We start from the raw sequence: 20,181 nt of genomic DNA on the forward strand, positions 1-20,181 counted from the left end.
TATGCTGCTCGAACAGCTTGACCACGTAAACCCGCAAGCTATGGAGGGTTTTGACCCATACCCGTACGATCCTAGAGGAAGACTTGCCAATGAAAACGGTCGCGAGGGTGGCGATCGCAATGGTGCGTCCGGGGTAACGAGCGTGCGGGGCAACTCGTCAACAATCATGAACGGCAGTGCCGTGATGGGTGATCTAGGCCATCTACGTGATGATGTGCTGAAAGAATTGCTCGAGTATTACACGGAAACTGGTGACTTGCAGTCGTGTGTTGCAATTACTGTTGTTGTGGGAAAAGTGACAAGCGTCGAAAAGATCATGGGCAAGGCGTGGCTGCAACACATCTACATGCACTATATCGACCTTCTTCACCAGTTGCAAATCTACACAACTGCAAACGAGCTGGTTGCGAATTGCTCTGACCAGTCAATCCGGCAAATGAACATGGTGCGCAGATGTCTAAACTGACTGGTGGGTGAGGTACTTTCATGATGCTGATATCTCTCCTGTTTTGACTCGATGCAGAAATCAACTAGCGTGTATTTCAATTGTGCAAGGTGCTCAAAGCCGCTCGAGTCGTCCGGACCTAGTGAACTTGGTGTCCCGGTTTCTCTGTGTGCAAGTTGCAGTAACGCTGCCACACTCTGCTCCATCTGGTAAGTGCCACATTAGGTATTGTGTTTGACCCACGCCCATTCTCAAGTGTCATTTGCTTGTATGATGCAGCCAATTACCAGTCCGAGGTCTCTACGTCTGGTGTCCTGTATGTGCTCACGGTGGTCATTTGGACCACCTCACAGAGTGGTTTGCCAACGAAACGGTGTGTCCAACGGGCTGCTCCCACCAGTGCTCGTTGAGTTTGGTGGACACAGGAATGGGGAACTAATCACTCGCGAATCAATGTAGCCGTTAATACCTCCTGCTGTGAAGATACCATACGCTGATCGAGACAACGAGGACCGCTGTTGTGGATATAATCGCATAGATTTTGATGTCAACAGAATTTGCTGCCGCCTCAAGCATAGATGTCGAGTTTGGTGCTGTTGTGTTTGTGTCCGTACTCGTGCCTAATGGACTCTTCAAACCAAGTAGCTCCTCAAAAGGAGATCCACGTAGCCATCGACGAAGAGCCAGCCTAGCCAATGCAAATCTTATAGCCAACAGAATCTCGGTCGAACCGGATGATAACTCCAATACTCGGCCATAGTATCTGCCTGCCCGGTCCAGGTTAACCTCAACGCCATCACCGAACTCGTACATGTGGCCAACATTGTATGCTCCCGCGTCGACACCTGCAGCGCTTGCACGACTGTACCATCGAATGGCAGTCTGCGGGTCCTTCCGCAAGCCAGCCAGTCCGTAATAATGGTAATCGCCGATGCGCACGAGAGTTTCTCTGTCTCCATTCACGTCGCTCGCTAATGACAAGTATTTTAAAGCTCTGCGCTCGCTTGCTAGGTCGCCTGAACGTAGCAGCCGCTGGTCGTAGAGGAACGCCAAATTGCTGGTTGCTACGGGGTACCCAAGCTCACGGGCTTCGTGATATGAAACCGCGGCACGCTCGAATTCTCCATTGGAGTACAAATCAAAGCCCTTCCTCACGGTTTGCCCCCATTGCCCCCCATCTGATGCTGCCTTTAAGTACTGCAACGCCTTGTTACTATCGCGTGGCAGTACGTCTCGGACCCCTTGCATTAACATCTTCCCCATTTCAAAGATGGCGTCGAAATGTCCGAAGTGTCTTGCAGCCACATCGTAGAACTCCATCGCACGACTGATGTTCACATTCGTGCCAAGACCCATCGCGTGGCAATACCCTGCGTTGAAAACACTATCACCGTCTTCTTGGTTTTCCGCAGCACGCTCGAAGTACTTTAGCGCAAGTGACTTGTTCTCCTTGACTCCACCACTACCATGAAAGTGGCTGAACCCCAATCCATTTAAAGCTCTGGTGTGATTCTTCGCAGCAGCTTTTTCATACCATTTGATAGCAGTAATATTGTCCTGAGCAGTTCCTTCACCTTTCAGCAGCATACCTGCGACTGCTGATTGTGAATTGACGTCACCAGCATGAGCTGCACGGTTAAAGTAGTTATATGCCTGAACATGGTCACGCGGAACACCACGCGCTCCCCAATAATACAAATCCCCCATAGCAGCCATCGCCCCAACGTCTCCTTCTTTGTCCGCACGCATCTTCTGGAACTGAATTAGTTCATCATCATCCCCACGCTCGCCAACAGTGACGTCTCTTTCGAAAGAGTCATACAGACGTGTCATCTCGTGCAGGGGTTGCTTTCCTAACTGATGGAATTCAGTTGCTGCTTGTACAGCAGCATGGTAATAGTGATATACTGCAATCTCCACACCATCATTACTGTGCGTGGCATCTTGTTGGTATCGGTGACCTAGCATAGCAAACGCGTCCTTGACACCGCCAGCAGCAGCAAAGTGGAGAAGACCAGTAGTGAACAGGTCAAGGCGAAATCCTTCGGAAAGGTTCCTCTCCTCGGCCACGTCTGCAAGAAGGGCTAGAGCCTTGCCAGCGCTGAACGCATTGCTGGCAAAGGCCATCTCGAGGTATGTTCTTGAAAGCGTAATGTTCTGTTGTAATGTCACCGGTGATGGACAACGCTCTTGAGCTAAATAGAATCCGTATAGATATGCCTCACCGACTTCCTGGCATGCGGTTGCATGGCCTAGATCAGCAGCTTCAACGATGAGATCCCAGGCATCTGAGTCACATGAGTCACGCGCACCGACAGCTTCTTCAAAAGCTTCTGCTTGGAGATCATCAAAACTACCGGGATCTTTCAGATCTTCAATATCGTCACTCAATGCGCTGGATTCGTTTCGTTTGATCTTTAGGCACTGAGACAAATAGGATATCTGGGCGGTTGACGCAGCTTGCACGTTTTCGATTTCACCGCGTTCGCAGCTAGCATGATTTTCGTAGTTATGAAGGTCCGCGAAATACAGTTTGCGCATCGCTTCAGAAGAAATAGGCGCCGAAAAAACTTTTAAGTTGCTCGAAAAGCCTTTCATCCCATCAGTCCACGGTCCTTTTCCAATGTGCAAGGGTCCGTCGTTTGCGACAACAGGGTCATGAATTCGAACCTCTGTGTCAAGCAGCCCGTTTACATAGAAGGCATACGAGTACAACCAGTTATCTCCACGAGACTGATTTCTAGCGCACGAACTTGGTAGCTGAGATTCTTCAACCAAGGCACTTTTACCAGAACAATTTAGAAATGTGAATCCCAAGTGGATCCATTGGTTAAGTGGAAGCTCTTCACCACTATCGAGACCAACGTCGGTGCTACTGTTTGTGCTTACGCGCAGAACTAACCGACGTTCATTGGGCATCCACCATGCAGAAGGTGTGCGTTGTTCGTGTCGACCATCCCCATTAAAGAAAAGGGTCCGAAAGCTACCCGTTGAATCTTCAGTCAAAAACACCCAAAAGCTCAAACTCCAGGATCCCGGCGTTTCCATCTGAATACTATCGTGCGGCAACACGAAACCTTCCTCACCACCATGCGTCAGCACTCCGTCAATCGCAAAGCTAGGGGACGTATCACGTATAACACCCCCTTTCTCATTTGCATCACCTAATTGATGGTGTGAAACTCGCCCTGGGTCCGCAACGATATACGATGCATCGCACGGTTCAACCGACACCTTGGGTGACCAAATTGCAACCTCTTCCGCAACCAGCACTCGTATCATGTACGTTCCAGGTGGTTCAATCCGCAAGCTCTGCACTCCTTCAAATACTCCCATTTCATCAACTGGAGAGTTACCCTCTTTCAGAAAAATCCCAGTTCGCAGCAGCCCTTGCATCAACTCCCCCACGGGCTTCACTTTCTCTTCATCGATCTGCACAATTCGAATCACCAGAACTTGTCCATCGTCCGTCCAGGCCCCCACCAACTTATCTCCAATATACTCTGTGAAAACCACGAACTGATCAATCTGCTGCTTGGAGCTCGCGTCCGGTCGATTCGTGGGCTGCTCAAACTCCAGCTCCATAGAGTGATCTTTTTTCAGCGAAGGCCCGTCTTCCTTCTCCGTGTTAATATCCGGAAGTCGGATGTTCACGAGCTTGGGGATGCAGAAATGCGGGTCGAACTCACACTTGATCCCGTCCTGCCCCAACTCCTGCCTAATTTCTTCCTCTTTTGGGTCTTGTGAGCCCAAAAAGGTCCCTTTTAGCGGTCCTGAGGCCACAATGGCCCCGTTCTCCCACCCTTCCACCTTCTTGGCGACTAATTGCCATCTGAAAGTGTCTTGTTCTTTGTATTGGACGCTCTTAGGAGCGACAAATTGGACGCCGAAGTGGAACGCGTCCAGCGCACACACCACCGGAGGCTCGACGGCGCTCCAGGCCACGCGATTGGGCGACGTGAACCACACGACGTCCTGCGCCAATGGCAGAGACTGGAGCCGGGCCAGCGCCGCAGCGGAGAAGCCCAAGGCGACGCTTAGCGCCCGCATCATGTGCGCGCAATGAAGCAGAATCTGAAGTGGCACTTCAACCACCTTCTGATTGGTGGATATTCCACCATTTTATTTAGCCAATAGGAACGCAGATGATGCGCAGAGTTTGATTGCCATGGCACTGGTGACGGAGGTGCGGCTGCGTAGCCGCAAGACGCAGGCGAACCACGAGGTAGACGCTTGATACGAGGGAGGTAGTGGCTGCAGGTGAATTGCTAGTGTTTACTGGTCATGGTGGTGTGCTTTTCGGTGTGATTGGAGGTCGGAAAGGGCAAGAAAGGCAAGAAAAACAAGCGTCGGCGGCTGGCGGACGGCGATGAAGCGGCTGGAGGAGAGGAAGACGCCTGTGCTGACATGTATGAAGCCGCCCAAGCTCAGCTGCACCAGGAGATGAAAGAGGCGGGTATGGAGGGCAGTCTGCCCTTGAGTTTCGGCGGTTCGAGGTTCAACGCGCCCAGGAAACGGAAGAGGCTGGAGGTTGAGGAGGAGGAGGAAGAAGAAGAGGCTCATGAAGAGGAGAAAGAGGATGGGACTATTGCAGTGGTGGAGGTAGAAGAGCAGGCTGTGAAGGAAGATGGCCCGAAGACGGAGACGGAGATTGTCGACAAGGTGCGCGTGGTTTACGATTCGGATGGAGAGGTGGCGGAGCGCGTTGTCGAGAAGGTCGAGGTGACTGCGGTCGTGCAGCCCGAGAAGAACGAGGGTGAGCACAAGAACTCGAGTGGGAAGACTAGCAAGAAGAAGAAGAACAAGTACCCAGGTATGTTGTTGCGGGGACTTTGGAAATGGTGCTGTTGCTGATGGCTGTGTACGTCTATGCTGCAGTTCCGAAGGATGTCGTGAAATTTTACCTGCAAAGACACATTCTTTTTGAGAAGTTCGAGGATGGTATCCAACTGGACCACGAAAGTTGGTATTCGGTGCGTGGTCTGCTGTGCGTGGTTTGAGGTATAGGGACCTGCTTATTGACAGGTATTTGAATGCAGGTTACACCTCAAGTTATCGCAGAGCATATCGCAAAGCGTTTGAGCTGCGACATCGTAGTCGATCCGTTTTCAGGTTGCGGTGGGAATGTGATTCAACTGGCAAAAACGTGCAAGCATGTTGTCGCAATCGATATCGACCCTGAGAAGATCCGGATGGCAAAACACAACGCTGCAATTTATGGCGTTGCGGACAAAATCGAGTGGATAGTCGGCAACTCCATCGACATTCTGCCGAAAGTCAAGGCTGATGCTGTTTTCTTGTCGCCTCCGTGGGGAGGAGTCAAGTACAGTCGGAAGCATTTCAGCTTGGAAGAGATGCTGGTGAAAGGCGTGACTGGGCTGGACCTCTTTACGATTGCTAGCAAAGTGTCTAAGAACATTGCGTATTATCTTCCCAGAGGGACACCCGACAGCGACTTAGAGGCACTTACACCAGATGAGCCTGTGGAGTGCGAGAAGATTTTCCCCCCCCCCCCCCCCCCCCCCCCCCCACCACCACCACCACCCCGTCCCCGTCCCCCCACAACACGTGCAGTATTATGAGTGCAATACAACCAACCGCAACTCGAGAGCCCAAGATTCAGATGTCTTCGAAGGGTGCACTTGTACTACGAAGTTATTCCTTTGTAAGTTTGACCTTGCCGTCTTCACTGATATCAGCGCGCACGTTAGCCTTTTCTAGCGCCGCATTAGAAGCTGCATCCATGCCCTGTGGCCGAAGAGCGTTGATGTAGGATTGGTTGGCCTCGTTACCCTCGCACAAATTGCGCAGGGCTACCAAAGACCACTCACGAATCAGCGGATTTGTCTCGTCGATATTACAGTGGTTGAGAAACAGAGGCAAGTAGCCCTGCTCACGTACGAGATCCTGGTGGTCTGTGTGACGGAAGCACAGGTTACCGATAACGCGAATCAACCCAGACCTGTACCCGAACGGCTCCCCACTACTCAGCGGCTGCGCACTTGTGCCAGCTGCTCGTGTGTTCCTCGTCGTTGGGTTCTGACGACCCAGCTCCCAAACTCGCTCAAGTTCTTTCAACAGTGAAAGTAGCAATTCCCGGGCCCCATCTTGGTCCAACCTAGTGTGACCAACGGTCAGCTCTCCTAGTACATCGAGTAGCATCAGCTTGGCCTCATTTTCCAACTCGACCCACACCTTCTTCCTGAATTCATCTGCTTCGTCCGGCCTATCTTCGTCATCAGCAGTGATGATGTATGTCCATGTGCTTTTCACGTACTCGAAAGTTCCTACAGGAAGTGGATGGTATTCGCCGAGTTTCACCTCTGTTGCGGTGGGGGCGGATGATTTTGGCGTCGACACTGCCCACATTGTGAACATGCGTAGCAAAATCAACTGTTCCGGAGTAACTCGAGACCACAGTTTGCTGAGCATGTGAGCTCCAACAGCATTGTACAGGTCTTTGGCTCGGCTGTCGCGGAACAGTACTCCGAACAAAGTGCAGATCCACTCAAACGCTGGGTCCTGGTCGTCAATGTGAGGGCTTCTTTGCAGCGACTCATCCGAATCCGATGACTGGGGCGGCTTTACCATGCAACGGTGAAGAATCGTGATCACTAGGTTACGAGCACAAACCTGTAAAAACAATGCGATGAGTTAGAGTATTGAACAAAAAACTTCGTCCTCGTTGATATGGTTCCTACCAGATCAACACGACGGGCGGCAACATTCTCGACATCCGAGGATTCCGTACTGCTTGAGTTGACACAATTGAGGATCAACGCCACGGCAAATGCTACAACCTTACGATACTCATGACATTCCACCAGTACTTTCTGCGGATCGCAATGTGAAGTCAGTCATGTCTGCCCTCAGATGAAATAGCAGCTAAGCCAGAGTGCACTACCCACCTGAAAATCGTCAGGGAAGAACAATTCCCAAGCTACTGTCTGGTTCTTGGTGTTGCTTGTCACACAATTCACACAGAATTGAAGAGCAACTTGGGCTAGAAGCACGATTTTCCTGCATTAAAAAAAGAATCTAGTGTGAACATTTGCGATGATGCGTGCATTCCGGTAATCCACAACGCACCCATTCAGCATCTCGTCCTCCACATCAGCCCAAAGGCAGCAGTACACCACCACGTCATGCGCCTACATACACAACGCACCAGACCAACAATCACTATGCCATATTCGAATTGCCAAAGTGCGTGGCAGTCTCACCATCTTGATCAACGCGGCCTCTTGACACGCGTCTTGGTTGTCACCGGACGCTGCACATGCGTTGCGCAGGAAGCGAAAGACCGACGTAGCATTCTCCACGCGCTCCACCGCGCGGTCCACATTACTCACAACAGGCTTGGGTGGCGAGAAGTCTTCTTGCAGCGACTCGGCCGTCGGGTTCATCCGGTCCACGCGGAACGTGTAGCCCAGGCCATCGTCGTTTTCTGTGTCCTGCTCGTCGCTTCCGTGGTTGCCCGTCACTCCTGGCGACAGGATCTCGCTCTGCAGCTGCTGGATACAGTCGTTGACAGCCACAGCGGCCTGCGTCCATACGGGCGACGCGCTGAGCGACGCTCTGGAGACGTAAATCGCCGTGCAGACAGACAAAGCGGGCGGTTAGGCGGGTGCCAATTGACAGAGAGGTGAATGGGTGCATGGCAGTGCTGAGGAGAGCAGTTGCATTGCCAGAGAATTGGTCGGAGTCACGTACCGGAAGGCGGCGCTGCGGCATTCCGCCGCCAGTGCTTCGAAGTCCATGGCGCTGTTCTGACACACCATGCGCACACGAGTATGGGCGTCATGTGGGCCACACGAAATAGCTTAGTTGAAGTTGGGGCTGAGTGTAGGTCGCTTGTTCGTCCACCGACTGTCCACCTTGTCGTGCATAGCTGCCGCGCGTGCAAAGCGACAAACCAAATGGCGCGCGAAGTCGCCCACCACAGGCACCAAGTGTCTTGAACCTCACCGGCTTCTGCTGTTCCTCGCCCAGCAGCGGCGGCCAAAGTTATTGGGCCAAAGCTCCTTATTGGTCGCTTGTCGCCTCGTGACGGCGTTGGACTCGACACTCAATTTTACCAAAGCATGGTCCAAACATTACATTTGAGTTCTAGAATGCATTGTGACCGAGAGCAGTCGACACCATCACTCAAACGCTGCCGCGCAGCAGCCAGTTCGCCCACTTGATCGACGTTTTCGGCTGTGCGGGGTAATGTGAATCCGCCGCTGCTGTTTGCTGCTGTATCGTGCTCACGGCAAATTGCTGCAGCCTAGCCCGGCCAATGAGACCTTGGCAAGGTCACCTTACCATACCTGCTTGCTGACTGGCTCCCGCGCGATCCAACGCCGGCGCAGGCAGCAATGTAGGCAGCCGAGTGGCAGTGCACTGCGCTGTGCAGTGCAGTGGCATGATGCCACGCTTTCGTTGGTGTGGCCTGTCTCGTGCACAGATCAGGGGAAGGTCTCCGGCTGTGATTGGGCTCGGAAAAGCGCCGCCGATTCGCCGTGGACCGAAGTATACAAAAGTCAAGATATTCCTCGCGTGTACGTTTGGATTTTTGAAAACACCCCTTTGGGGCCCTGGGATGGGGAGCCAGCGCGCCAGAGCGAGTGGTCCAGAGACACGAAGAGCGAGAGGGGGCGGCGACGTCGCCCCGCCGCGCCGAACCTCTCCCCCTGGCCGCGCCAGGCCAAATCCGAGCCAAACGTGGAGGGGGTTCGCCACGGCCGAAAGCGTCATCCCTCCTTGGTTGCACACCCCCTTTGCAAACCACTTGGGTTTTGTATACCCGACGCCCGAGCTGGCGACAAGCCCGCCTTCTTCCTTTTCCGCGCCCGCTTCGGTCGATTCATTTCCGCTTTTCCAAGCTCCGGCCCAAGAACCAGCAACAGCAGCAACACCCAAGCCACCAACCAGCTCAAGATGGCCCGCACCAAGCAGACGGCCCGCAAGTCCACCGGTGGCAAGGCCCCGCGCAAGCAGCTGGCCACCAAGGCCGCCCGCAAGTCCGCCCCCACCGCCGGCGGCGTCAAGAAGCCGCACCGCTACCGCCCCGGCACGGTGGCGCTGCGCGAGATCCGCAAGTACCAGAAGTCGACGGACCTGCTGATCCGCAAGCTGCCGTTCCAGCGCCTGGTGCGCGAGATCGCGCAGGACTACAAGACGGACCTGCGCTTCCAGAGCACGGCCATCCTGGCGCTGCAGGAGGCGTCCGAGGCCTACCTCGTGGGCCTCTTCGAGGACACGAACCTGTGCGCCATCCACGCCAAGCGCGTCACCATCATGCCCAAGGACATCCAGCTCGCACGGCGCATCCGCGGCGAGCGCACGTAAGCGGCCTTGGCCGGTTGGTGTCCTCCCGCTCTTTTCCTCCTTCATCGGCGCGCTGAGCCCGCTGGAGTTTTTTTTTTTCTTATCGCCAGTTAGCTTTCCCTTGGCTTGCTGTGTGTGATGGGGCGCAGTACTCAAGCACGCAACCCGTAGTATTTTAGCCTTATTATTTGCAGTAAGAAAACCTCTTCCAACACGAAACGTTCGCTGGTTTGCGTCGAGATTGTTGTGAGGTTCGGCGTGTTGCCGCATTTATCGCGTGTACCGGTAGGTGGAAAGGCCAGAAGTGTTGATGTTGGTGGGATTTCGAGAGGATTTGAGGGGATCTTGTTGTTGCTCTCCATGGCAGGGATACAGTACAGATTTTGCTGCAACTCTACAACTGGCTTCGAGGCGTTGTCGACGACACCTTGCTAACAAGATGTTGTAGTACCGTGCTATCCATTCATATAAGTTTGTTCTTCTCCAGGCTCTAGTAGCGGCTACAATATGACATGCACGACTCGACGCTACGCCTCGTTGTTGCTCAGCTTGTCCATGAGCAGTTGCTGCTCGTCGGCTATCTTGCTGAGCGACTGGAACTGGAGGTTGTAGCTGGCCCCAACGAACGCAATCAAACTGTTAGGAAGGCGACATGTCTTTCCACCGCCACGAATCGAGCGCACCGTTCCAGCTCCGTCTTCTTCTCCTTGATCAGCAGCTCCAGCATCTGCTTCTGCCGATTCCGATTCTCCACCTCGCTGTCCACGCGGTTGCGCTGGCCGATCGCCTGTCGTTTGTTTGACCCACAACGTGTGGTTAATATACCGGTATACATCTAGCTCCAGAGCACAGCGCCCACCAACCTTGAGCTTCTCGCGCTCGATGCGCTTCGCCTGGCCCTCCATCACCTCCAGCACGCCCTTGACGATCTCATGGAACTCCTCGAGCTCTGCACAACAGACACGCGGCACACCACGTGAGACTCGTACCCCAAAAGACCCTAACGAGAAAAAAAAGCTGCAGCACGTGCTCGTGGCGAACTGGTTGCTCTCCTGCTCCAGCTCCTGTGTGTGCGTGGTGTTGTCCTTGTCCAGTACGCGCACGTGGCAGTCGTCGTCGAAGCAGATGCTCGGCATTTGGTTGTCTCCACGGCTCATGGTTGAAGAGATCTATTGAAATATGGCTACACGTACACGGCCATGCATGTCGCGACGGTTCGTGCGCACAAAAATCGATGTACACAACACTAAATACATGTACACCACACTGCACTTTGAAAAGAAAATAAAAAAATGTACGCACACTGAGAATTTTTTTGCGATGAATACGAACGTGAAGCGCTTGCGCAAGGAGCTCCAGGAGCTCAAGAAGAACCCGGAGGAGGACATGGTGCTGTACCCGGAGGAGGACACCATCATGCGCTGGAAGGCCTTCATCCGCGGGCCCAAGGACACGCCGTTCGAGGACCGCTGCTTCGAATTGGCCATCCAGACGACGCCGCTCTACCCCATGGAGCCGCCCAAGATGAAGTTCGTCACCAAGATCTTCCACCCCAACGTGCACTTCAAGGTACGCAGGCAGTACGCAGTACTGGCGTGTCTTGCTGCAGAGTGAGGGGCTGCCGGTGCTGACGGAGCTGTCGTTGTTGTGCGTCAATCGCCTGCAGGACGGCAGCATCTGCCTGGACATCCTCAAGCGCGAGTGGTCCCCTGCGTGGACGTTGAGGGTGGGTGAAGAGTTATTGGTGCTGTGGGGGTGGTGGGATTTGTGGGCTTACTGGGTTTTGCTGTGGGTTGTGTGTGGTATCAGGCCGCGTGTCTGGCTGTGATCTCGCTCTTGTCGGACCCTGCGGCCGACTCGCCTCTCAACTGCGACGCCGGTGCGTGAGCTGTTGGGCTTGCGAGTACGGCGACTTTTTCTGATGTTGTCGTGCTGCCTAGGCAACATGATTCGTGCGGGTGACATGCTGGCGTACAACACGATGGCGGAGATGTACAAGAAGGAGTACGGCCTGCTCGAGTTGCCTAAGGACCCGTTCTAAAGCGTGTAATGTGAAGTATGCGTGGAGAGTCCAGAGACAAACGTATCTATTCGTTTTGCGCCACCTGCTTCTGTCACTTGCTTTTCTTTTGCAGGGTCACTACTTTTCAAAAGGAGTCGATGAACCAGAAATTTTTTCAGCGTCGTTGGTGGCGTTCGTTAACTTGAGCATTGGGGATCCTAAAGCTACTCATGCTTCACCCTAGTCCCACTTCCTGAAAGCGCTATCCTGATGCGTTCCGTTTCCAGTTGCAAGAGCGCTGTTTGTAGTCGAAGCGAAGCAAGTTTGTTTGCTGGGTCTAGCTGAACGCTTCTGCGGAGGTCAGTGATCGCTTCTGGAAGCTGCTCGAGCCCCAAAAGCGCATTTGCATGGCCCAGCAAAAGTACAGCAACGTGTTTGTGGTCTGCTGGATCAACAAGACCTAAACATATCTCGTATGCGCTGTCAGCCTCCTGAAATTGGTCCAGCCGTAAGAAATCATCGGCCTTCTGACGCTGAGCTAGTAGCCCCTTCAAACGACCACAGTGGGCTCTCAACGACTTCATAGCGATCGCATCTTCCTTGGATTCTACTACTTCTGTAGCAAACGCTTCAGCAATACGAAGCGATTGTCTGTAAAACCCCATGTAAACCAAAGCTCGGGAATGCACCAGTGTCAACTCGGCACTTGCTCCTGTTAAGGTGGATTGATCCAGAAATCGGATCACCAGAGCAAAGTTCCGTTGCTCCATAAGAGAATGTGCCAGAAGAATTGCTATTTCAATGGAAAGAGGTGCCTGGCGGAACAGTATCCAGAAATCCTTGGTAAGGGAGGCTAGGACGTGAGGTGGAGTTTCATGACGAGCAAAAAGTTCCTTGTGACGATTCAGCGAAAGTTGAAATGCCACACACTCGAGCAGGAGTTTCTTTGCAGTAACAGCAACATGACGAAGCTCTCGACTTGCGTCATCCTCACGAGGTGGAGCTCCTGCAAAGGGTGCCTTCAGGTGCTGTCGAACAACTTCAAAACATTTTCCAAGTGTTGAACGAGCTCGAACAATATCGCCGGTGACTTTCCAGCCACTTGCAAGACCCACAAGCTCTCGGCAATACTCGATATCGTTCGTGGTGATCAACTGCAAGTCGTCACTTCCGTAGATCGAGCTCAGTACGCTTTGCCACTGACCCAGAAAAGATGATAACCATTTCAACGGTGCTGGAGTGCCCAGGATCTTAGTCAGTGTTAGTGTGCGAAGTGTCTGCATTTCCATCATCGTTGCCGAGGCACCATGGGTGCTCAAACACTTTTGAAAACGATCAACCAACTGGGCTAAGTCGTGATCGGTAGTCTGGTTGCCCTCATCTATGAAGCTGGGCTTATCAGGTAGACGTCCCGGCGCTGAGAATTGAACTATCATCGACTCATGTGAGAGCGCTACAAATGACCGTTGGTCGTTGCTCCATTCGATTCTGATAGACCCTCGTTTTGCCTCGTCCATGCTGTGTCTTCCTGCATCTTCACTAGCCATGTCTCCTGCATAAATGTAACGACGTCGTGAGTATTCTTGTGAATCGACTGTACCCTGTTCGTCTGGCTAAAAACATGTAAATGGACAATAATTGTTTTGCTATCTCTTGCGTCTGTTAAAGCTGAAGCAGGTCGAGTCTGGTGCGTGAGCTGACTCGACAACCTCGCGTCTAAAACCTGTAAACTGACGGAGGAGAATGCGAAAACCTCGGCCTTCTATCAGATGGACTTCGTGCGCGATCACCAGATATCACGGACGTAGCGGTGCTGCGTTCCGATGTCACGCAGCTTCTGCTCTGCCTCTTCTTCAGACAGCCCAGCATTGGCCGTCAGGATACCCACGAGAGCGGCATGAACGTCTTTAGCCATCGCCATGCCATCACCGCAGACAAAGACGTAGCCCTCCGATCCGAGCAGGAGGTCGCACACGAGCTTCCCATTTTTGCGTAGGTCATGCTGGACGTAGTGCTTCTCGTTCTGGTCGCGCGAAAACGCAGTGAACAGTTGAGTGAGTGTGCCATTCGCGATGTACTCCTGCATTTGCTCCCGGAACAACCAGTCTTCGCTCTGGCGTCGGCACCCGAAGAACAGATATGAGTCACCGCGCGTGGAGTCGGCAGCCTTGGCTTCGTGGTGGCGATGCTGCAGGAATCCCATGAATGGTGCAACACCCGTACCCGGACCGATCAGCAGCATAGGCGATTGAACGTTCTCAGGGAGGTGGAAGTCCTGCGTGCCACGCAGGAAGATTGGAATCTTCACATCAGCAGCAGCGGCTGCACCCCCACTAATAACCGGCCGGCAAATGTCCGCCAACCAGTTCGTGCAGAGGCCACGTCGGCGGAGTCTGTGCTCACCAACAGCGTGGTCAACAACGGTAAACGCTACGGAGAGCTTTGTAGTGTCGGCCAGCGGCGAAGTCGCGATGGAGTAGTAGCGAGGCATCTGCTGCGGTAGGAGGGTCAGCAAGTGGTGGAGAGGAGGCTTGCAAGACGGGAAAAAGTGCAGAAGCTCGATAATGTTGAGGTGCTGCTCTGTAATGAAAGCCTGTTATACAAATTAAGCGGAGTCAGACACAAGCATCGAAGGATATTAGCTGATAGACACCCGTACCTTGTACTTGTCCGCTCCACTCTTGCTGCTCAGAAGAAGCATACGAGCTCGCTGTTCCTCGTCCGAACAATACGTCGCGAGAGCACGTACTGCAGCCTTCTTCGGTGAACTCAGGATATCCACGTGATGCAAGAAAATATCACGGACACTGCAAGGCGAAGGAAAGTGAATCGAAGTGTTCTTCTTCTTCGCCACACGCCCGTTTGACGCGGCGACCGGCTCCGCGGCGATAGCTTCATCCCCGTTGATCCCCAAGCACGCGAGCAGCGCGTCTACATCTTCCTTTCGGTTTGGACACTTGATGCCGATCGAGTCGCCGGGGACATATTTGATGCCAGAGCCGTTAATATTGATGTCCAAACGAAGAACCTTCCGTTCTGCGTGCAGGGCCGTGAGGTACTTAGCACCGACAACCGAAGCAATGAACGGATTCGTCGAGCTAATTTCTGACTCTTCGCCTGCTGTTGGTGGGGTAATTTGCTGACGCTCTTCGTCAGTCAGAAAACGCACGCTTAGAAGCGATGACTGCAGGCGCGGAAGGTCTTCAGGCACCTCCGTCGGTGTTTTCAGTGGACCGAACATCTTCTCAAACGAAATGAGATTCTCCAAAAGATACGACATGTCGATAGTGGCCGCTGTAGCTGGCGGAGACGCAGACTGCGTGGAATCTGCAGCGTCCACGCTGCTCTCTTCGGTCCTCGAGTCCGTTGCCACGGCGTCAGCAGTGTCACCAGAAGCACCCGACGCCTCATCGAATGCAGCCCAGAGGCCATTCAACCACGGCTCCACGCTGTCCTCCAGCCCCATGGCCTCATCGGCAGCTCCTACAGATCCGTAACCACATCCTCCCGTAAAAAATCGTAATGTAGCTGTAATTCCACGCCACAACGTACCGAACTCGTAGAAACTCTGAGCGCCAAGCTCCCGCATGCGCTTCTCAATGCTCTTCCCCATAAAGCTGCACAACAACAGCACAAAACAAAGAAAACGTTAAAAGGTTAACCTTTTCTACAACCGTTGCAGCCATAGCGACGGCAGCTCACCAGAACTTGTCGTAGTTGGTGTCTCCGAGTCCGAGCACCGTGTACCGCAGCTTGGCCAGCATGTCGCTGGGCTGCGTGCGGCGCTTCACATAGCGCCAGAACTTGCCGCAGTTGTCGGGCGGGTCGCCGTTGCCCGTCGTCGAGCACACAATCACCACGAAGTGGCCGTCGCGGGTCTCCACTTTGCTCTGCCAGCAGCCACACACCCAATTTCCCGTCACTTCAGTGTACAATTATGGGTAACTAATAGTGCAGTCGTTGCCTACCTTCTGGAACTCGTTGAGCGGGTGCAGCTCCGCGTCCAGTTGACGCTCCAGGGCCTCGTCGTAGATGCGCTGCGGAATGGGTCAGTAGCACCAATTTCGAGTCAAATAAGGGTGCAGTTGCAGGTGCTGTCGCCTGCAATTGGGTCTCGAACCTGGGCGATGGACTCGGCGCAACCGGTCTGCGAGCCGAAGAAGACGGAGACGGTGCGGGGGGCCATGGCGATGGCAGAACAGTAGCTGCTCGGCGTACGCACCACAGAAGTGTGTTAAACAAGTGAAGTAGCGCTGTGAAGTGGCGATACGGAAGTAATACGGGAGAGAGTATACAAAGTATACATGTATATAATACATATTATGTAGTGTCTTTTGACGCTAAGAAGGTGTTTGTATCGGGTAGATTGGATTTTCGGTACTGCTTGTGAGATTATTGTAAACAGGCAACCTAAAGGTGATTGAATACTGAGGTGGATTAACCAAGGTTTCCTGAGGTTGACATTCAATCGCGCTTAGTCCTTTTAGACTCTCTTGCGCTATCGGATACAGTATGGAAGTGCGACGGGTTTTCCTAGCTTCGGTACAGTAGTGCTTTGTTTCGGTAGTTTGGCGAATGGTGGGACATTGGTTCAGTCGATACATACGTATTACCAGTACAATACAGCATGGTATATGTATACGTATTTGGTTCTTACAAAGCCCATTTGTCTTTGAGGTTCTGCACCCACCTTGATCTGTGCTATCCAATAGGAGGTAAGGATACGCCCAAGTCCGCGCTGCCGCCTTCATTGCGACGACCTTTACTGTATTATATACCATGTATTAAATAATACATGTATTAATACCTGTTCGCTTTGTTGTCCTTTTCGTGGCGTTAGTTTATGCGATTACGGTACTGTACAGGATCAAATGGATGGAACGAGGCGTCAACGGCTGACACATCTTTCTTTGGCTCTTCGATGATCGCTCGAGAAGGTTGTTGTCCGGTTGAGTAAGGCTATCCCTTGGTCCATGGAAGCCGCCAAAGTTGGGCGGCTTCTTTTCTTTAGAACTAACCAATTTCAACTTGAATATCTGCTTGCCTTTCCACCACCTGACTCATATCCATGATGCTGTACCGGTTGTATACAAGTTGTTTGGGAAACTATCAGATCTATCGGATATGTATGTCACGGGGATTGTTCCCCTTTGAAAATTTCGTGAACGAGGCACTGTGCATGACTTTGAACGGTGCTCGCGAGGCTCTACGATCCCTTTGATTGATACCGATACGTTCATTTTACATTATGGTATCATTTTAATTTTAAAAAGACACAACGCAGCGATGTAACTTACATCGTTTACTTTGTATACATGTAGTAAGCCTGCTGCTCGAGGCTGACATTATTTTCCCAGCAACGCAAGTTAATTTGTAATTTGAGCTGGAAATAATGAATATTCGCCATTACAGCTCTGGCCGAGTATTTCATCGAGCACCAGAACGGATTGGTGAGAAATACATATTAATACATGTACACTCTGCGAAGCTACGTCCGTAGGCGAAGCATATGTGGCTGTCACACGGCAAGGTGTGGCCAGCACGCGGTTCATACACATAAGAGCCCTCTACACATCGGAGCAAAGCTCATCTCGCCATCTTCCCTCGGATTGGTGCGTACGATTGACATCGGGTTTTGGGGCGCTTTGCCAGAGAAGACACGCTGCCCTCGCCCAATAATGCTCACTGGTGCGTGCCCTTCATTTAGCGAACTGGGCTTGCGCGTGCGGTGGAAGCAACATTTTCACACAACTGCACAAAAACATCGTGCATCGAGATGCACTGTACGTAAACGCCCCTCTCAAGCGAACGGTGGAACGCGTTCATAAGATACGAAAACTATCAATTTAATAAACGATGGTGCAGCAGAAACTCGGAGTTTTTACTGTTGTAGTAGTTTTTAAACTACTTCTACTATTTAAAAAATGCAGCTTGTACACTCCATTTGCTTCGATACAAGTTGGTGCCAGTGCACTACACCAAGAGTTTCTACAGTACATGGTAGCTGTACTGAATGTCCGCAAATTCAACGACATTAGGTAACTTGGCGTTTTATTCTGGCCGTGAAGGTGGACAACGATGTTGTCCCTTTGTCGCAGCCTCCCGTACATGTACCTGTAAAGCAGCTTGGGCATTGTACCATTGTTTTACTGTATGCGTTCAACATCCCAGCTGATGCTAGAGAACCGCGAGTTGGGACACTGGACGAGATCTTGCTGCAGGATGAGCAGTCGTTGAGAGGCATCCGGCGCTGCGACGGCAACAGCATTTGCCATTCTACATTTTGCTTTCTGGCAATCACCCAGATCAACTTCACCAACAGAAATATGAAGGTTTTCATTGCTGCTGCTATTATCGCCGCTATTGCGGTTACTGCTTCGGCCGACTCGATGGGCAACATGCAGACCGACCTGACGAACCCGCCTACGGCCACTTACGCCGCCGGCACTGATGTTCTCGGTTCTTCGGACGGAACGACGGGCAGCAGCACGACCACTTCGTCGAGCTCCAGCCCGAACCAGTCGAACGGCTGGAGCGTTCCTTCGACGGGTGCTTCCAGCGAGACTTCCACTGGTGGCTCTACTGAAACGGGTGCTTCCGGTGAGACTTCTCCGGGTGGATCGAGCGAGACTTCTCCGGGTGGATCGAGCGAGACTTCTCCGGGTGGTTCGACTGAGACGGGTGCTTCCAGTCAGACTTCTCCGGGTGGATCGAGCGAGACTTCTCCGGGTGGATCGAGCGAGACTTCTCCGGGTGGATCGAACGAGACTTCTCCGGGTGGATCGAACGAGACTTCTCCGGGTGGTTCGACCGAGACGGGTGCTTCGAGCGAGACTTCGTCCACGGGATCCAACAGTTGGAGCACCCCATCGACCTCCTCGACGGGATCCAACAGCTGGAGCACTCCGTCGACTTCATCGACTGGTTCTTCCACGGGCACCACGCCTTCCACTTCGTCGACCGGATCCAACAGTTGGAGCACGCCTTCGACCCCTTCGAAGCCTTCCAGCTGCCGCCGCCGTCTCCGTGCTTAATTCCAGGTCTTGTCGTTTCCTCCATGGAATGAGGTCAAGCTTGCACAGCGCTAACAGTCCCGGCAGAGCGGCGTTCACCAGAACGCATAGGGGTCGCCTGTGCACACAGTTGGTATGTATTTGTTGCGGTTTGTATGTGTGCGCGCTTTATTGAGAGAGAAGGATAGGGCAAATGTCCACACTAATGATATACTCCTCAATACAAGTACATTTTGCAGTGTAGCCTACTAAACATTACATTCGTTGTGGGATTTACTTCGTTCTACCGAATACTACGTACAGTACAATACTTATCACTCTTCCAGTTGTAAACTCCCCAAAGCAGCGCCTTGGGTGAAAATATGAGCTTCCGTTTTGACGCAGTATATCCGATCTAGAGAAGTGTCGTCGACACTGTGGTGTAGATGCAACGAAATGAACCTTCCGCCGTGAAGTCGATTTACTAAACAACAATTTGATTTGATTTGATTTGATTGCGGTTTTGACGTGCCGAGCGCGGCCCGCCAACGGGTATTGTCAGGGGAAATGACAAATGCTATCCCAAAAATGTTTCCAAATTTTGCCCCAATTTTTTCTGGCAGTCAGAGCTGTAACAGCTTAGTCACGGTACTGCGCGCCAGCGGTAACAAAAGCAACTAATGCACAGCAGACAAGTCTGCAGCAGGATCACCAGGACCCCGCAGGACCATGCGCCTGCTTCGAAACAAGCACCAAGGGATCGCAGGGGTAGTGGTGAATATTGTGCCTGTTATGAAGGCGCGCGTGTAGGAAAAACTGGCGCCGCGGAGAAGGCCACCGTGGAGAGATTGGCCTCCGCCTCGTACCCTCTATGGCACTGCTCCAGCACGGCGCACGCTACTAGCAGCGGGTGCACGAGCTGTTTGTTCCTCTCCGCGTCCTCGCCGCTGAAAAGCTCCGCCAGCTAGACGAGCTTCGGCACGTGGCGCTCATACAGCGCGGCCAAGTGATGGAAACCCACCAACACCTCCGCGTACAGGCGCAGCGCGCGCCCGCACATGTTCTTGGGCAGCACCTTGGCGTACACGGCACGGCGTCAAGCAGCTGCGTGGACACGGCGAGCAGCGCGTCCCAGCGCATGGCGCGCTTCAGGCCCTGGAACGTCAGCTGCGTCAGGCGCACGAGCCCCGCGCAGTGCAGCTACGGGTGCACCAGCAGCACGTGCAGCAGGCTCAGCAACTTGTCGGCGGCCACGTTGGTGCTCGCCACAGCGGTGGCACACACTCCGCTGTGCTTTTGTTGCTTCTGTTGCTTTTGCTGCCGCCTGGCGCGCAGTACCGTGGCTTAGCTGTTACAGCTCTGAGTGCCAGAAACGTTTTGAGTGACAGCATTTGACATTTGGGGCAGAATTTGGAAACATTTCTGGGATA

General features: G+C 52.9%; 8 protein-coding genes across 9 annotated transcripts; 3 read left to right on the plus strand and 5 right to left on the minus strand.

Annotated features, from left to right (window-relative positions):
* Window positions 1-3,609: 3,609 nt before the first annotated feature.
* IUM83_10478 (Extracellular protein SEL-1) lies at window positions 3,610-4,498 on the minus strand (the record flags this gene model as incomplete). Its single annotated transcript, XM_067934987.1, has 2 exons — window positions 3,610-3,633; window positions 3,701-4,498. 2 exons carry the CDS (start codon window positions 4,496-4,498, stop codon window positions 3,610-3,612), a joined length of 822 nt encoding a protein of 273 aa, XP_067781484.1.
* Window positions 4,499-4,613: 115 nt separating this feature from the next.
* On the plus strand, window positions 4,614-5,924 carry IUM83_10479 (Trimethylguanosine synthase; the record flags this gene model as incomplete). The annotated part of the gene is made up of 5 exons (XM_067934988.1): window positions 4,614-4,670; window positions 4,760-5,258; window positions 5,324-5,418; window positions 5,485-5,814; window positions 5,883-5,924. The coding sequence occupies 5 exons, from the start codon at window positions 4,614-4,616 to the stop codon at window positions 5,922-5,924; spliced, it is 1,023 nt and encodes a 340-aa protein (XP_067781430.1).
* A 176-nt stretch (window positions 5,925-6,100) lies between these two features.
* IUM83_10480 (uncharacterized protein) lies at window positions 6,101-8,205 on the minus strand (the record flags this gene model as incomplete). The annotated part of the gene is made up of 6 exons (XM_067934989.1): window positions 6,101-7,078; window positions 7,147-7,278; window positions 7,354-7,465; window positions 7,535-7,596; window positions 7,669-8,023; window positions 8,159-8,205. 6 exons carry the CDS (start codon window positions 8,203-8,205, stop codon window positions 6,101-6,103), a joined length of 1,686 nt encoding a protein of 561 aa, XP_067781469.1.
* A 1,162-nt stretch (window positions 8,206-9,367) lies between these two features.
* On the plus strand, window positions 9,368-9,778 carry IUM83_10481 (histone H3; the record flags this gene model as incomplete). The annotated part of the gene is made up of 1 exon (XM_067934990.1): window positions 9,368-9,778. One exon carries the CDS (start codon window positions 9,368-9,370, stop codon window positions 9,776-9,778), a length of 411 nt encoding a protein of 136 aa, XP_067781345.1.
* A 506-nt stretch (window positions 9,779-10,284) lies between these two features.
* On the minus strand, window positions 10,285-10,914 carry IUM83_10482 (Intraflagellar Transport Protein 20; the record flags this gene model as incomplete). 2 transcript variants are annotated; one of them, XM_067934991.1, is made up of 4 exons in its annotated part: window positions 10,285-10,369; window positions 10,441-10,532; window positions 10,591-10,706; window positions 10,788-10,914. In XM_067934991.1, the coding sequence occupies 4 exons, from the start codon at window positions 10,912-10,914 to the stop codon at window positions 10,285-10,287; spliced, it is 420 nt and encodes a 139-aa protein (XP_067781333.1). The 2 variants fall into 2 exon arrangements, with proteins under 2 accessions (XP_067781333.1, XP_067781332.1); XM_067934992.1 differs by having other exon boundaries at window positions 10,591-10,914.
* A 163-nt stretch (window positions 10,915-11,077) lies between these two features.
* Window positions 11,078-11,798, plus strand: IUM83_10483 (putative ubiquitin-conjugating enzyme E2; the record flags this gene model as incomplete). Its single annotated transcript, XM_067934993.1, has 4 exons — window positions 11,078-11,326; window positions 11,424-11,483; window positions 11,567-11,636; window positions 11,698-11,798. 4 exons carry the CDS (start codon window positions 11,078-11,080, stop codon window positions 11,796-11,798), a joined length of 480 nt encoding a protein of 159 aa, XP_067781331.1.
* Window positions 11,799-13,545: 1,747 nt separating this feature from the next.
* Window positions 13,546-15,945, minus strand: IUM83_10484 (Methionine synthase reductase; the record flags this gene model as incomplete). Its single annotated transcript, XM_067934994.1, has 6 exons — window positions 13,546-14,352; window positions 14,419-15,242; window positions 15,312-15,376; window positions 15,462-15,649; window positions 15,728-15,796; window positions 15,880-15,945. The coding sequence occupies 6 exons, from the start codon at window positions 15,943-15,945 to the stop codon at window positions 13,546-13,548; spliced, it is 2,019 nt and encodes a 672-aa protein (XP_067781344.1).
* A 2,393-nt stretch (window positions 15,946-18,338) lies between these two features.
* IUM83_10485 (scaffolding protein) lies at window positions 18,339-18,818 on the minus strand (the record flags this gene model as incomplete). The annotated part of the gene is made up of 1 exon (XM_067934995.1): window positions 18,339-18,818. The coding sequence occupies one exon, from the start codon at window positions 18,816-18,818 to the stop codon at window positions 18,339-18,341; it is 480 nt and encodes a 159-aa protein (XP_067781343.1).
* Window positions 18,819-20,181: the final 1,363 nt, after the last annotated feature.

This window comes from Phytophthora cinnamomi, assembly GCF_018691715.1.
Source record: "Phytophthora cinnamomi strain GKB4 chromosome Unknown Contig117, whole genome shotgun sequence".
Classification (NCBI taxonomy): Eukaryota; Oomycota; class Peronosporomycetes; order Peronosporales; family Peronosporaceae; genus Phytophthora; species Phytophthora cinnamomi.